The sequence below is a fragment of the Rutidosis leptorrhynchoides genome, unplaced genomic scaffold (genome assembly GCF_046630445.1).
Source record: "Rutidosis leptorrhynchoides isolate AG116_Rl617_1_P2 unplaced genomic scaffold, CSIRO_AGI_Rlap_v1 contig521, whole genome shotgun sequence".
In the NCBI taxonomy this organism is placed as follows: Eukaryota; Viridiplantae; Streptophyta; class Magnoliopsida; order Asterales; family Asteraceae; genus Rutidosis; species Rutidosis leptorrhynchoides.
In genome coordinates, this window is record NW_027266748.1 from 21896 (window position 1) to 38270 (window position 16375).

Below are 16375 nucleotides of genomic sequence, written 5' to 3' on the forward strand. Positions count from 1 at the left end.
TCCGGTCCATTGTATGTGTCATTGGGTTTTGAACTTGCCATCCTAGGTCTAAAGTACCCTTCCTTTTCCAGGGTATGTACAAAAGTGGTCCCTCCTCGGTGCTATTATGTCTGAGTGCGATTAAAAAAGCAGTGTGACGTACTTTTCACAACCGTGGGAGCATTCTTGGCGAATCGACCAGTAGGAGGCATCCTTTGCATAACCCTTTGATAATCTGGCTTCATTCGTTTATTTGACATCCCTTGGAATGACCTTTACATATATAAACAGAACAAATACATGAATAGCTAATCATACATGGAATTTGACTTTCTTGAAACATGTGTCAAAGAAAGATGTAGATAGGTGATTTTACACACCTCGGAGAACCCTGACGTTTCGATGGATATTGGGCCAACCATAGATTTCAAAGTACCAAGGGCCTTCTCGGCTGCCTATACAAAAAAGCATTTTGTGGATTCTCCATTAGAACTTTCCGACGAGGGGAAACAGTTTACTTGGATAGTGCAGAATGAATGGTAGAGGAGAGGCATTTGATATGGCAATATAAAAATTATATACCTGTGTCTTAGCTTCATCCCATGTTAGCCCAATTCCCTTCCCAAAGATCTGTCCATCTACTTCTACCTGAAATTAATTCCAAAAAAATGTTTATTTTTTCGGGATATACACCCAAAATGAAGTTTCGTAATATTTTCAACAAATAGAACAATTTTATTTTCGGTGAATCTGCATGAAGATATTATTCACAGACTCAACATGCTCTATTTTCAGAATTTGAGAAAGACAGTCACAAGACTATGCAAATAACTCACTTTAAACACGAGGATAATATTTTATCTCTCAAATGCAAGATAGATGAGTGGCTAGTTTCTAACAACTATCTGTAAGGAACCATTATTGAAATAAATGTTTAGATATAGAAAAATCATTCAGAATATAGCAAAGATGAAGCATACCTGTGCATGTACTTCATTTCTCTGTAATGCATTAGCCGAAGTTGGAGGCTGCTCTTGGAAAAAAACCCCACCAAGACCTTCCATCATGCACTAAAAAAGAGAGGACAACAATGACCATATTAATAACATTTTGTAGGAACAGCCCATCAAATGTGAAAGGGAAAGGCTCCAGTTTGAAAATCTCACAAATTTCTCGAGTTCAGAAACTGAACCCATTGTCTTTTCTAGAACCTTCCGTTCTCAGATCCAAAGGTCTAGACGAGTCTGATGCAGTTGAATAAAGATTCAGATTCGCCAAAACTCCATTGTCATTGGCATCAGGCTTACCACGTGACATGTATATATCTGCAAAAACATTCCAAACTGGTCAGCATCACACAAAAGAAGATATAGTTGGTGAAGATCAAAACAAATTTTCAATTAAGTACAAAGATATTCCAGACCTAGGAATTGATATAGCAGAATGTAAACAGCTGATTTTGGGTTTTGACAGACCCAAACCTAACAAGACTTGGTTCACATAATCTTACAAAAACAAGCATGGCAATGATTTCATGGGTAAATACAACAGGAACCAGTGGCGAAGCATCTTCTGTTGAACAGCAGTGGCAAGTTTAATAATATAAAGCATAAACAACTACTAGAAAGGGCAAGGAGAAATGATTTTAACCAACATCAGGAAAATTGTGTTTTTATAATCTACCACTAATTTACTTAAAAATGGTATAAAATGCATTATAGAAGGTTTTATAGGTTGGAAAGTGTAGAAAGTTGAAGGTGCCAAGTCGTAATATATCTTACTAGCCAAGTGCTTGATAGAGCCCTCAGAAGCCAGTCGCAGAGCTTCCTTTCTTGTTCTACCAACGCCATCACCAATTTTTTCACCAGCAAACCATGCCTAGAAAAAAGTTAATATAATATTATTACAATGAATGAACTGAATCCTATTTCTACTATTGTGCAGAAAAATCTTAAATGTTTGATGCCTCCGAATTATCTACTAGAATATAATTTATTGTGCAAATCTTGCCAAAGAATTTTAGGGAAAAACCTCAATGGCGAACTGCAGTTCAGCACTTGCAACCAAAGATGGCCTGAACTCCACCTACAGGTTCCCATTTGAAATACCGAAAATCAAACTTGGATGAACATAGAAGTAATAACAGATAGCAAACTGCTAGGCTTCATTTCCTCCCACAATTCAACTTTTTTTACCATTACCTTGGTTCCACATTTCACAGCAATATCCTGCAAAACCTCGACAGGAGTTTCAGCACTTGAAAATGCTCGGCCAGATTCAAAGTCATCCCTGCTGCTGGAAGATGATCGACTCGAGGGCATTTCTTCCCCTTCAAAACCAACCAAAAATGACACTTTTTTTACATAAACGCATAACAGTAAATTGCACACCACAGATAAGAACTATATTCATAATTAAACAAGATGCAAAATGAAAAATGCTTGAGACCCGTTACATTGAAAAAAAAAAAAAAAAAAAAGCTTAACATTTTAGCTAATTCAGGAAGTAAGAACTTCAATTAGAAATACAAATGGCAATAGCATTATATTACAACAGATATCTTATTCACTAGTAGGCAGTAGCAGAAATAGTTTCCTTTTCTCATAAATTGCTCAGTAAAATTAGCCATAAGAGACGCTAAATGCAGAATAGGAATGCTATGGCATATATGCGCACAACCTTTACAATGATTTAGATAGCGGGTAACTAAAAGAAAAGACATGATACATTGCAAATATTCTTGTCACAACTCACCTGAGAAGGAATGATAACTGGATAGTGAATTGAACCTTGAACGATCATCTCGCTGAGGGACCTGTTATCATGTATGTGATGTTTTACATGCTTCAATAGCCAGAACTCAGCATACATACCAAGGATATGTGCAAACACAGCTAATACAAATTACCTCCTTTGGAAATCTTTGATTTTCATGATACATTCTATCAGGTGGAATAGAGGCGTCAACTTTGGGGAAAAAAGATAGATGTGAAGGTCTATTCTTTTCAATAATCATCGGTTCTGAGTCTAACGGATATTCTCTTGCTGGGGCTCGATTCAGTTGTCTAGAAGTCATCTCTTCCTCCACTGGAAGCCAGTTTCCACGGGATGGTACACGTGGCACGGAAGCTTGCATTGCTGGTTTTACAGGAAATTTAGGAGGTTCACTCGGAGGCAGATCTCTCATATCTTGGCCATGCTGCAAAATTAGAAGTCTCCTCCTAGTGTCAGGGTCTAGTTCTGATTCGGGTACCTCTCCCTCCTCTCTTGCAGGAGAATGTTGTAAGCTTGGTTCTGGAGCCACTGGAACTGATGCTTTCATGACCGGAGCCACTTGAGGTAACTGCATAGAGGGGTACGTAACCATCGATAATTGAGCAGTTGGTATTTGAACTGGGGTGGAAGATGCCATGGGAAATTGGAGAGAGGAAGCAAGTCTTGGATCTATGTTAGCACTTGAGGAGACTGTCGATGAAGCTGAAATTGCATCCTGAAAAATACCAAACAATTTTTCACATGTAAAAACATTTCCACCACTTGCTATAACCAAAAAACTCTAAAGCAATAACTTCTCCACATAAAATGCCTTAGCTAGGAGCCAAACCACACTATTACAAACACAATTTTCGAAACAAATCAAATTACCTTTAGTCTTCTTTCAACCTCAGCATCTGCCATGCCATCAAAAGAAAGTGGATCTCTGTTACCACCAGAAGCATCATCCTGCATTGGATATGTAAACATAGATGGTACAGTAAGATTAAGTTGTTTCATTGTAAAGGTAGCACAGATGTACAAGATAAAAAAAGAGACGGGAACACCATAATGCGGAACAGAAACTCTGCAGAAACAACCAAAATTGTCCTATGTAACTAACCTCTTGAACCAAATAATTGCTCACATCTGGAGGAGAAGGAATATCTTTAATATCGTCTTCATATGAAAGTTCAGGAATTTTTTGTAAAAGACCATCATCAAATTCTCTGAGAGAAGAAAGCAGAAACATGTCATGCCAGAACAATTCATAGGTGAATCAGAAAATATAACTGGAGCTCAAAACCGAGTTGCTTTTCTCTATTTAATGTTTCCTCACCTGAAAAAACCACCTCTTACGTTGCAAGCAACATTTCTCGCGACACATAAGACAGGAATTATATTATTTTCCTACAAAATAATAAAATAGTGGCAAGTTGTGAGATGTATTTTGCAATTTAAAAAGCTACAGCCAAAAGAAGTCTGCCTACCTCAGCTTGAGAAGCATGGTATGGAGCAAATGCTGGAACAACATGCACCCTAGGTTGATCTCTATCATCCCACACTTTCAAACGATCATCAATTACCATTGCCATCTTTGGATGGCATAGCGTATTTTGGAAAACATTGAATAGTGATTTCCTTGAACCTAAACATAAGAATAAGTAGGAGATCAAATCATCTAAAGATACATAGCAAACACTGTTGATTTACTGACTATGAAAACAATTTCAAGCAAGTCCATACTACTTACCAGACTTTACACAGACAATGCGATCCAATAACTCATTAGAATTGATCAAATTCGCATCTGGATCAAGAAGCCTCCACATTTCCAAAGCATAATCCCTTTCTGCCATTGTACAAACGTAAACCTCAAAGCCGCTTGCGTCCTCTTGCAGTCAAGTAACTCCGTAGATCCTCCCAAGCAGGTCTCAATCTCACCAGAACACTTGTATCGCGAATCTGCAAGGACAGAAGCATTGACATCAAGGCTGAGGCTAACTAACTAGGACGTATCCACTAGAGTTATCCAGTAAATGAGGCATGTGTAGTTAAAACTCCAAACTATGCCGCAATATATCTTAATAAGCATGATACTTAAAAAAAATGTCCAGGCTATTATGTGACAAGTTTGAAAATATAGACCTGTGGATTGATGCGAGTCAAAATGATGTTTCTATCTTGTAACCGAATGAGGGGGCGGACAATAGGAGGATAACTCTCAGACAAGGCTGAAACAACTTCAGACTGAACTCTGATGATTTTCCCATTTTCAACAACTTGATCATTTTCGGCATATTGCTTCAATATACTCTTGTCATCTTGATACCGCTTAATCTCAGCCAGTATTCCTGCAATTCGCTGAGGGTCCACCTCCGAGTTAATTTTCCGCTGCAAACCTTCAATTCTATCCTCAAATGAGCGCATTGTGTTTGCAACTATGAGGGTTTCATCAAGATCAAACACAATGCCAAGGCATCTGAGGTTCAGCATGACAAGACATGAATTGTAAAGTCCTGGAGCAACATTGAATCCCCAGAAACACGGACATTGCCTTTCATTACTCCTTGAACTCATGGCAACTAAAATGAATTTCCTCTGCTCCTAGCTGCATCACTGCAGTCTGCATAAACCAAAACCATAACTTTCAAAATTCAGAAGAAAATAAAACTTGTATTTACATTGAAAATTAAAAGTTTCCACAAACGTCATTCAAGTACTGAGTCTCCAAATGCCAACATATATATTTAGCAATAGACCAAATGAGTGCAATATACCCACTTTACAAAAGGTACAATGATGTTCATTGAGTTTCAGCAAATATCTAACCAGCTTCTTATTGCCAGAGATATGTCCTAAGAGGCGCATCAACCGAAGACAGCTACTCTTAATTGGTAGGTTTTAATCATTATTGAAGTGACACAGCATTTATTGTTAGCATAAGAACACTGTAGGATTGCAGAAAAAAGACAGTTTAAAATACTCAAACTAGGAGTTTTATTAGGTTAAGGCGGTCCTCATAATATCAGGGAACATCTGTCTCATTGTCTATGCAAATTGTCAGAGGAACAACTTTGTCAATCCTTGAAATGGGGTTTGGATATTGTCCGAAGAAACTACTTTAGTTTACACAACTTTATAATTTAAGGACATAAGTTATCCACTACAGGCAGTTTACAGCTAGGTTTAGTAAACTGTCCGATAAAGTTGTAGTTCCTTAGACAGAACAGAGCAAATTTCAATGCCTGAGAAAAATGCACAAGTTTTATCATCCACTACTAAATCATGGTTCCACAATGGTTAAACAAAGTTTTCACCCGAGTTCCGATTAGTCAACAAGATTAATGCAAACAATTCTCAAGTTCAAAAGTGCAATAATTTAGGATAACATGAACATAGGTCCTTGTGATTATAGCAGTTCCCAGCATAACAGTTTGATACTAAGTGGGAAACCCATTTTTCAGTCATTATACCAGTCAAATGGTTCTTTGAAATTATGATTTAAGCTAAAAGTTGTGAACTTTTTCTTTTCCTGTGTATTATTATTATAGTTATTATTATTTGGGTTCTTCTATGTTTATATTATACCTTGTTGTCTCTGATACACGAGGAATGCAATTGATTGAGCAGAGAATTGTCTTGTTGTTGTTGCGATTGCGACTCCAATTTGAAGCAAATCCCATTTGAGCTTATAGTGTGTAGAACAGCAATTGGTGGACATCTCTCACTCGATTGAGAAAACTGAGTTATTCTGATATCTTTCTTCAACAATTCATCGACAAACATTTCTCTTCTTCCTCTTCTCTTCTTCTGATTCTTCTTCTTCTTCTTCGTTGTTGTTGTTGTTGTGTAGTAGTTGTGGATAAATCACAACCTGTCCCAGTAACTCTTCTCCTTGGTACACAGCCGTTTTATACATATTTTTGATTTGAAATGAATTTTGTAACCCTAATTTGTTGTGTTCGAAGTCAAAATTTGGGGGGGAAAAATCTCAATCCATCCAGATCGTAACAAAATTAAGATCCAAAAAAGGGGACAGCTTTGATTCGCTTCTTCTTCTTTATGAATATGAATCCGATGAACAAACAAACAAAATTAGGGTTTCCTTTTTTTCTCAATTCCGTCAAAGTTTAATAGATTGGTTTGTTGTCTCTTCTTGGAATTAAACAATCTCTGTCTGTTGTGCTTGATTTCAGCTGAACTATCTCAGCTAGGGTTTTGTAATTTTTGATTCAATGGTTAAACGAAGAACTTTCAAGCGAGAGGAAAATTGATTGTTGAAAGAAAAAGGAAGCCGAAATTTTTAAAAACCCTAGATCCAGAGAGCTTGAGAGGTCAGAATTTAATACTTAAAAATAAACAAAGATGACTCATTATTTAATTATTATAGAAAGAAATAAAATTAAAAAATAGCTAGCATGATATCCATGGCTGGCTATGGTTAATCATATAAAGCAGATGTGTACATCGTTAGATTTTTTCAGATATACGTAATATTTTTTTTTTAACTTTTAATTTAATTAAAATATATTTATTTCTTTCTTTTAAGTCAATAAAAAATATATTTAAATTTAATGTTTCGAAATAAAAAGAAAAAATATATAGTACTCCATTAATTAGGCTTCTTTGTGGATAAAGAAGTTTTAAAAATAAAAATAAGTAATGGTAATTATTAAGTTTTTAGAGATATGCCAACAATTATTAGCCATCAATAATTTTTCTTTTTTTTAAAAAAGAAATTAAAATGTGTACAATATATGTGTCGATTTCATGTATGATTTGATTTGGTTCAAATGATTTGGTTCAAATGATTTGGTTCAAAATCAAGACATATTGACCAACTGGTTATTGACAGAAAGCCCCCTGAGGTGAATCGACGGAAAGGCATATTCAGAGAATAGGAATAGATTTTCCGCTAATTGCACTAGAGACTGCCAGAAAATCTAATAAATTTTACACTAATTATATCTATGTTTTCACAAAAGTCAACTATTGAGTACTATTTCTATTGTTTAATTCAAAACTAATTGATAAAAAATTTCTGAGAAATTCACTTAATTGTTTTTTATAAACAAAATAAATTTAAATTTTGCGAATTTGTTAAAAATCTCATTATTATGGTAATAGCCTTTTGCCAACTCACTCTGAAGTAGTAATTTGTAAAGTTTTAAGAATGTTTTTTGAGGAACAAACGTTTTAAGAATTAAGATGCAAATAAGCAAAAAATAAGTTGATATATCTAAAAGGTTTATTTGAAAGTCAGCGTGTATATGTCGACTTTCAAACAAACTCTTAAATAAAAAATATTTTTGAATCATAGAATTTTTTTAACCATTTTATGGATTTTTTTTTTCAATGAACAACCATAAACTCAACTCGGAATATATTTCATAATTTACTTCAAACAATTACTTGTTTCTCATTTTTAAAGATGCATTTTTAAATTTATGAAATTAAATGGAAACATAATTTTTTCTAAAGCAAACGGTTTCGTTTCATTTTGGTTCGATTTTTATCGGTTTAATTATGATTCGTTTCATATCTGTTTTTTATAAAAAGAACCGGAATCAAAACATAATAATATCGATTTTTATTGGATTAAGAAATCGAAACTTCATGGACCCATTCTATTTGTTCTTGACGCGGTTCAGTTCCGGTTTCGAATCGGATGATGGCCATTTCTAATTATCTATATTGACATACTACCGTCAGTTTCAAAATAAGTGAATTTTATTCAAGACCAACAATTCAATATGAGTCCGAGGTCCGAGCCGATTCGATCCAACATTGAAAAATCCGATTCAAATTTTGTCCAAGACCGATTGGGTGTCTGAACCAGCCAATGGGAAGCTCCCTATATCGGATTATTTTATTTTAATTTCTTTTATTTATCCTTCAAATATTTTTTATCACGAAAACAACCTCCTTTAAAAATGTTTCTTTCAGTCGCCATTCCGAATTCGTCACCACCAACTCTCACACAAATCCCGAAATACCGAATTTGAGCTCCTCGTCGTCGTCAAAATTTTCAAATGCTCAGAAGACCATGATTGCTAGGACATACGGCCGCCGGAGCAACAGCAACCGACCACCACTACCGAGAAACTCAACCTACAGCAACGGCGACGTTGTGGTGCTCTCCTCCCAAGAGACCACCTCTGAAGAACTTTACGACAATAATAATAATTACAATCAGAGCTTCAATTTCTCCTCGCAGGAATCCAACTCTCTCTGGTCGCAACAAGATCCATTCGATTTTGACTCCCAAACCGATCCTTTTGACCTCGATTCACAATTCGACAACGCCAACAACGGTTTCAATAGGAAGAGGCAAAAGAATGGGAAGAGAGATAGAGAGGTTGTTTTAGACAGAGGTGACAAATTCAAGAAGAAGAAGAAGGAGAAGAACGACAACAATAATAAGAAGGTTTTTGATTCTGGAACGTATATGATTCCGGCTACATCGACGCTGATGGAGGCTCGAGAGTATGGGGAAATGATGGAGCACGTCGACGAGGTGAATTTCGCGCTTGACGGGCTAAGAAAAGGCCAGCAATTGAGGACTCGGAGATCCAGTCTCTTGTCTTTGTTGTCCATTTGCAGCACTGTGCAACAAAGGAGGCTTCTAAGGAGTCAAGGGTAAGTTCATTTAGATGACTTGTTAGTCTGGATTCTGGAATAACGGCTATTAAGATACTGACATTTGAATTTTAAATATTTTGCTTTCAGGATGGCAAAGACTATAATTGACGCGATTTTAGGAATCGATTTTGATGACTCGTCCAGCAATCTGGCTGCTGCAGCTCTTTTCTATGCTTTGACTTGGGATGTACGTATTATTACTTCATTCCGTATCTAATTATAGACACTAATCATGCTGATCGAGTCTAAACTAGCTTATCATATGAAGGCTGAAACTTCTCAATTAAGCTCTGAATTATATGCATTTATCTCAATGGTGAAGCTAGGATTATAGGAGTCATCGTGCTATAGTGACTTCCTGATGCATCTCCATGGATTCATACATGAACAAAAATTTTATATATATTTTTTGCAATCCTGTTTAAATGACTTTCACTGCGCGTCTGCCCTTGATTCGTTTTCTATGGAAGTGAACATTGTGATATAAGTTTTGATAGTTCTTGGTACATAAGCTTTGTTACAAATGTTTGCTAAGACTTGCAAAGTGGTTATCTTCTTGCGTTGTTGTCTTAGTAAAAACGAACTTCTTATTTTCACATTTATTGATTTCAGCTATGCTTTTCTCGTTATCTATTATCATAGCCTGAAGTGTTTCTAATTTCAATATCACAGGGTCAAGATGATCATTTGTTGGAGTCACCTAACAGCATTCGTTTCCTTATCAAGTGCTTGAAACCAACTACCTCTGTAGCAACTGAAGATAAAGCACCGAAAATAGGCAGTAAACTTCTGGCCATATGCAGGGATTCTAACATTTCACGAGGTACTTCTAGAATGTCAGATTCCACCTCCGCTGGCATTCTTTCCAAAGTTCAGGACATTCTCGTTAGTTGCAAGGAACTGAAGTCTAACAGAGTCTTTGACAGTGGAGTAAAGAGGCCAGAGTTAGACCCTATATGGATAGCGTTGTTAACTATGGAGAAAGGTTGCTTATCTAAAATTTCGTTTGAAGGTATGATGTAGATTTTCACCCTTCTCTATTCATAGTGTAAATTATTATTTGTGCATTATCTACTAGAAACAAAATCTCTACTCTTAATAATCACAAGAGTGGCAAATTGATCTTTTCCTGAATCATGCTATGTTTTTATGAACTAACTCAGCAGCGTATGTGATTTGGCACACTAGTATTCTTAATGTTTATTCCAATATTGCAGTGGAGTTATTTTTTAAATTCTGGGGCCGTATTTGCATTATGTTTGTTTTTCCTTCATTTTATAATCCATTCTCCTTTTAATTATTGATAGCTAACATATGACTTTCTGTGGGGCTTTCTTCAGATACAACTGGTGCAGTGAGGAAGACTGGTAGAAAATTTAAGGAAAAAATTACGAGAACTTGGAGGACTTGATGCAATCTTTCAGGTTGCCTTGAAATGCCATTCTGAAATGGAGGTAGCCTGTATGTTGTGCCATTTTTATTTTATTTTTTGGAAGAATATTTAATGAGTTCATAATGCAACATGTATTAGAAGAAAACTTAGTTCGTACATCTCTATATGTGACTGTCTGAGAATCCAAATGAAAATCGATTTCAATACAAGCAGTAAAACTGGATTTGGTATTTTTCAACAGGATAGTCAGCCATTTACTTTTAGAATCCAGTCTTTATGTCAGTAACTAGACTAGTCAACTTTACTTTTAAAACGCACGCATGAAGGAATCCATGAAACTTCGGTTTTTAATTAGTGCAATATCATACTGGATACTAAAACATGATAGAGTAAGATATACATGCCTGTACTCTCAAGGCAAACCATAGCTCTTTATTCATCTCGAGAATGTGCACGGTTGATGACCATGAGTAACACATAATTGTATCAGTTTAACATTTGTTTTGGGGCTTTTACTATTGAGAATTGTTTGTTATATTGTTTAGATCTCTCATTAACGGATGAGATGTATTTGCTTCAGGTTTGGCTTGGTCGCTCTTCAACTTCAGTTCAGGCATTAAAAGATGACTCAGATTTGCAGACTCTAGCACTTCTTTTAAAATGTTTGAAAATATTGGAAAATGCCACATTTTTAAGTGAAGCTAATCAGGTTAGATTATTGCACGCCATGTTATGGTTTACTGAATGCTTTCTTGATAGTTCATAATGTCTTGTTCCTACCATTCTGTTTCTGAAATGTTAATATTTTTCAAATCTTGACAATCCTAAAATTGGTCATTTATAATGCAGAACCGTCTACTTGGAATGGAAGAGAACTTGCATTCGTATGGATCCAGAAGAATAACATTTGTGCAACTTGTCATAAGTGTCATCAAAATTCTTTCGGGTAACTAATGGTGCAAGATATATTCGAAACATGCTTTCATTAGTTTGCGCACTGTGCTGATTGCTCATATTAATTTCTAGGTCAGTATCTTCTTAAAAATTCTACATCTTCCAGTGACAGTAACCCTAAATTTTGTTCAAATGGAACTGCTTCTACATCTGAAGTGACCCTAATTGCAAACCGCAAAGGTATTTCCTAGTGCTATCATTTATGATAATTTCTCGATGCTTGCATTTTTGCACTCCCTCACTCGCTCTTATTTTCTGTCCGCTGTTTGAAAATTTCCCTAGTGAGCAATGAGCCTATTCTCATTAGTTCCTCACAAGCTAGCTCTTCAATGGAGTTGGCCTCCGAAGAAAGGAGCTTTGGCATGTCTTGGGACAGCACATGGTCGTCAACTGATCAGTTGGTCAATTCTATATGCTGTACAGAACCTGCAAGCACATCCGCACACGCTTCCTGTTCACAAGAGTTGAGAGTCAATTCTACCATATCCAGTTCTTGTACTGGTATTTTTCGGAGTTCAATAATTGGAATACTTGGAAAAAGAATGGACCAATAAAGACAAGCCCAGGGTTTGGTCTTGTTGACATGACCAATAGTTCAAAGGATACCAAATATGATAGTTCCAAAAATGATAGTTTAATGGACAGCCAAGATCCTTTTGCATTTGATGACTATAATTTTGAGCCCTCAAAGTGGGACATATTATCTGGAAATCAAAAGGATTCTGGACCTCAAAAAAATGGGCCTAAGCGCAGACGACGTAAAGAACGGCATGAAGATCCAACGATGACTAGTAAAATAGAATCAGGTAGCAGAGAAACATGCCTGCAGGAGTCACCTGTTGAGGAAGTTCACCATCCTCGTGAACTTCCTCGTTCATCTACTGATGAGGAAGAGATATCTAGCCTTTTAGGTGACTGCCTTCTCACTGCTGTCAAGGTATGGTTTGTCCAGTATACGAACTACACATAAGCATTAATGCTTGAATTATTGCAAACCCTCGTGTTTTGATTGATTACTTTGACAAGATAAGAGTAAGGTGGTGTGGTGCAACCCAATTGCTTCGTTTGCTAGTGCTCTCATAGTTTTGCTTTTGCTCATATGCTCCATGTGGTTTCTTAGATTTTTATATTACATCTGTTGAAAAGAGGGTTTCATCCCAAAATTTTAATTTCTATCTTCTTTGATGTCTCTGTTACATGATAGGTATTGTTGTGGCATTTGCCTTAGTGATTTTTGTCTTTCGAGTTTATTATGTTTTCACGTGTTTGTTTGATCGAATTGTAAAATTGTACTTTGTGGCAGGTTTCTGATGAACTTAACTAATGAAAACCCAATAGGTTGTCAGCAAATTGCGTTATGTGGTGGACTGGAGACCACGGCTTCGTTGATTGCTCGCCACTTTCCTATGTTCAGCTCATCCGCCTCATCCCTTATCTCAGGAAAGGAGGACAATGCAAGCAGTGTACTTAATGCTCAAAATGATAAACATCTAACCGATGAAGAATTAGACTTCCTTGTTGCAATTTTAGGTCTCCTTGTAAACTTAGTGGAGAAAGATGGACAGAACAGGTTTCTATTACAACTCCTTTAGGACTTTTTATCTTCCTCCACTTTTTGTGCACGAAAACTCACAGTAAGTATTTCTTCAGATCACAACTTGCAGCAACCACTGTGTCATTATGCAACTCAGAAGGGTTACGAGTAGCCGAAAGTAATGTCATTCCATTGCTTTGTTCTATCTTTATTGCCAATCGTGGAGCAGGTGATACAGTTGGAGAAGGAAACGAGTTGACTTGGGTAATTGTTCTCGTCACATTGAGATTTCAATGCTGCAATAACTTTTATTTTATTTTCCAGTTTATGTAATATTGGATGCTTGTACAATAATACGCTGTTTGGAATTTTTCCACAGAACGATGAGGAAGCTGTGTTACAGGGAGAGAAAGAAGCCGAGAAGATGATTGTCGAAGCTTATTCCGCTTTACTGCTTGCATTTCTTTCAACCGAAAGGTTTGTATTTATACCTTTTTTATATCTTTGTTCCTTAATCAAATTCAAACTTCTTTGTCCTCGTTGATAATGCAAATTTCTATCGCTAATAACAGCGAGTGCATACGCGATGCAATTACGGAGTGGCTACCAAAGCATAGCTTGAAAATATTGGTACCCGTGTTGGAGAGATTTGTGGTACGTAACCCAATGAGACCTGTGCCCTAAGTTTTATGAACCTGATTTTATATTAAAATACCATGGTTAGTGTCTGGCTGATGTTTTCTTCTTTTACTCACGAACATTTTAGGCATTTCATTTGACGTTAGAAATGATTACGCCGGAGACACATAAAGCTGTGAGTGAAGTAATTGAATCATGTAAGTTGCCATGAAGCAAAAGGAAGGAGGCCTCATTGGTTTATTTGCACCAATGAAGAAAGAGTTTGTTAGAATAGTTTGAAAAAGATCCCTTTATTTCCCAATTCTTTTATATCTAGTCCCCTTGTTTATACTATATAAGGAGTGATATATATATATATATATATATGTTTTGTAGTTGCATGTTGATTAGTAATTCATTTCCATCAGATTAGGGTAGGCCGACAATGATCGTATACGAAAAATGATAAGAAAAGTGTATTACCCTTATCCCTCAGTGATCTGTGTACGTAATCTTTGCTTGTTTTTAAGGTTTTAAACCAGGTTAGTGCTATTAATAATATATATATTACTCTTACAAAATGTTATCAGCTTTAACATTTCAGTTCGCGATAGTTGAAGGTGAAGAGTTTCGGGTGTGTTCATTATATATTTGGAGTAAGATAGAGCATGTTCCAAATACACAATGAAAACTCCCGTACTTTGGAAAATTTATCGAACTCAGCTGTTTTTTAAGAGTTGAAGGAAATAATATCCAAATCAAGTTACAAATGCAATGATATCATCCTCCTTGTATATAAGTTAATAAACATGATTTCTCAGGTAGTTGATAATGAGCTCATTTACAACATCTGGGAATTGCTCTTGCATGAAATGAGTTCCATCTGGCAAATACTTAATCTGCAAATCAGTAGAGTGTTCTTTCACTTTTCCACTCTTTATATACTCTTCAATCCCTGGGAATTTGAGGAAATAATCTTTCTTTCCCATTATCAACAGCATCGGAACTTCAATTTTTCCTTTCGTGACGATTGAAGACTCTTCTCCCCTTCCCCTGCACGATTATCCATCAACGGAGGTAGTGGTTAGTATTTAAGAACAAAAGTTTCTGATGTGTTGCAAATATTTAAAGGGTGTGGACTTACTTCTTGTAAGGGACTAGCATTGGAGACTCAAATCCAGATTTCTCATATAACGTTGTATAGGCGGAAACATCTTCTTCTGTTAGCCATATCGGTAACGGCGTGGATGGTTCAACCAGATCCATGACTTCCTTATCTTTTCCGGCTATCGGAATTTCACTTCTCGAGAAAAGGATGTAAATGTTCTTCCACACAGTTTTCACGTCAAAACGACTGAAATCTGCTTCAGTTCGTCCAGGTTCCTGTCGTGGTAAATCAATGAGCCAATCATAAAAATGGTAAAAACGGATATATTCAAGTACTACACAGTCCACTCCATACAAATAAATCTAATAATACAAAACATCGTCTATTTTGACAACGGATGGATGGAGTAATATTTAAGATAGATAATAAACCTTCCATCTGAAAATGTAGAAACCTTCTGGAAGATCACGATTAATTCTTTCAGGAACGAAGGGAACTCCTAACGAGACGATTCCAGAAACTCTTGTTGGATGCATTAGGGACAAGAGATAAACCGGCCAGGACCCGAAATCTTTTCCGACAAGGAAAGCCTGCAAATTCGTTGTGTTAGTACTACAACATTTAGTCCATTTACTTTACCAAACATCCAATTTGATCCTTTTTTTTAAATGTATGAAATTTATCCCTATTATAAATCAAATTACCTTTTGAATTTGAAGAGAATCAAGGATGGCAATGGTGTCCTCGACAAAATCATTAAATGATGAATTTTGAGGATCTGGGTGATGATCAGATAAGCCATAGCCTCTTAAATCTGGCGCGATAGCACGATATCCTGACTTAGCCAATGAAATCATTTGGTGTCTCCATGAATACCATACTTCAGGGAAGCCATGGATGAACACAACCACCAAGGAACCAGTTCCGATCTCAGCAATGTGAAGCTTCACTCCTCTTATGTCGATTAGCTTGTGTTGTATCTGATCCATTATTAAGAACAATTGCAAATTTGCAATTTTGACCCGAGAATTGACTTTATTGTGTTGTTAATGATGGATGAAATAATTTCAATAGATAGTCATATAGTACTGAGTACTGACCAATGAGCCTTTTCTGGGGTGGGTCTAATTGACTAAATCCACGCACTAAAGGTCTAAATACACGGCTATTTAACTAACATGCCCAATTTGCCCTCCAACTCCCTTAAATTTCTTCTTTTTCCATATTGTTTCTCATTAGGACACGAATGGTGTATCCGTTTTGTATCCGGAGATGTCTTGCTTCTAACACTCTCTAAGTGTGTCTTTTTTTTTTTTTTTTTTTGTCATTTTTAGTTATAACACACCTTTTGACGTGTTGTTCCAAACACCAAATGAACACACCCGAAATC

The 16375-nt window shown here is 36.2% G+C and overlaps 3 protein-coding genes across 3 annotated transcripts; 1 reads left to right on the forward strand and 2 right to left on the reverse strand.

Annotated features, from left to right (window-relative positions):
* Positions 1–104: 104 nt before the first annotated feature.
* LOC139884220 (RNA polymerase II C-terminal domain phosphatase-like 1) lies at positions 105–6655 on the reverse strand. The gene is given in 21 exon segments (XM_071868285.1): positions 105–252; positions 360–391; positions 393–434; positions 562–627; positions 960–1049; positions 1231–1322; positions 1761–1857; positions 2011–2064; positions 2181–2308; positions 2734–2794; positions 2888–3469; positions 3625–3702; positions 3857–3962; positions 4073–4143; positions 4224–4381; positions 4487–4613; positions 4615–4698; positions 4882–5322; positions 5324–5359; positions 6325–6517; positions 6579–6655. Coding segments are annotated over 21 exon segments (2763 nt in total).
* Positions 6656–8782: 2127 nt separating this feature from the next.
* Positions 8783–14109, forward strand: LOC139884221 (wings apart-like protein 2). Its single transcript, XM_071868286.1, is given in 15 exon segments — positions 8783–9375; positions 9466–9565; positions 10051–10390; positions 10719–10762; positions 10764–10832; positions 11352–11480; positions 11621–11717; positions 11798–11905; positions 12008–12126; positions 12216–12667; positions 13029–13295; positions 13376–13523; positions 13639–13736; positions 13832–13913; positions 14026–14109. Coding segments are annotated over 15 exon segments (2730 nt in total).
* A 568-nt stretch (positions 14110–14677) lies between these two features.
* On the reverse strand, positions 14678–15974 carry LOC139884222 (epoxide hydrolase 3-like). The gene is made up of 4 exons (XM_071868288.1): positions 15690–15974; positions 15417–15575; positions 15022–15260; positions 14678–14924 (listed from the first exon to the last, which is right to left on the reverse strand). The coding sequence occupies exons 1-4, from the start codon at positions 15972–15974 to the stop codon at positions 14678–14680; spliced, it is 930 nt and encodes a 309-aa protein (XP_071724389.1).
* Between the last annotated feature and the right edge of the window lie 401 nt (positions 15975–16375).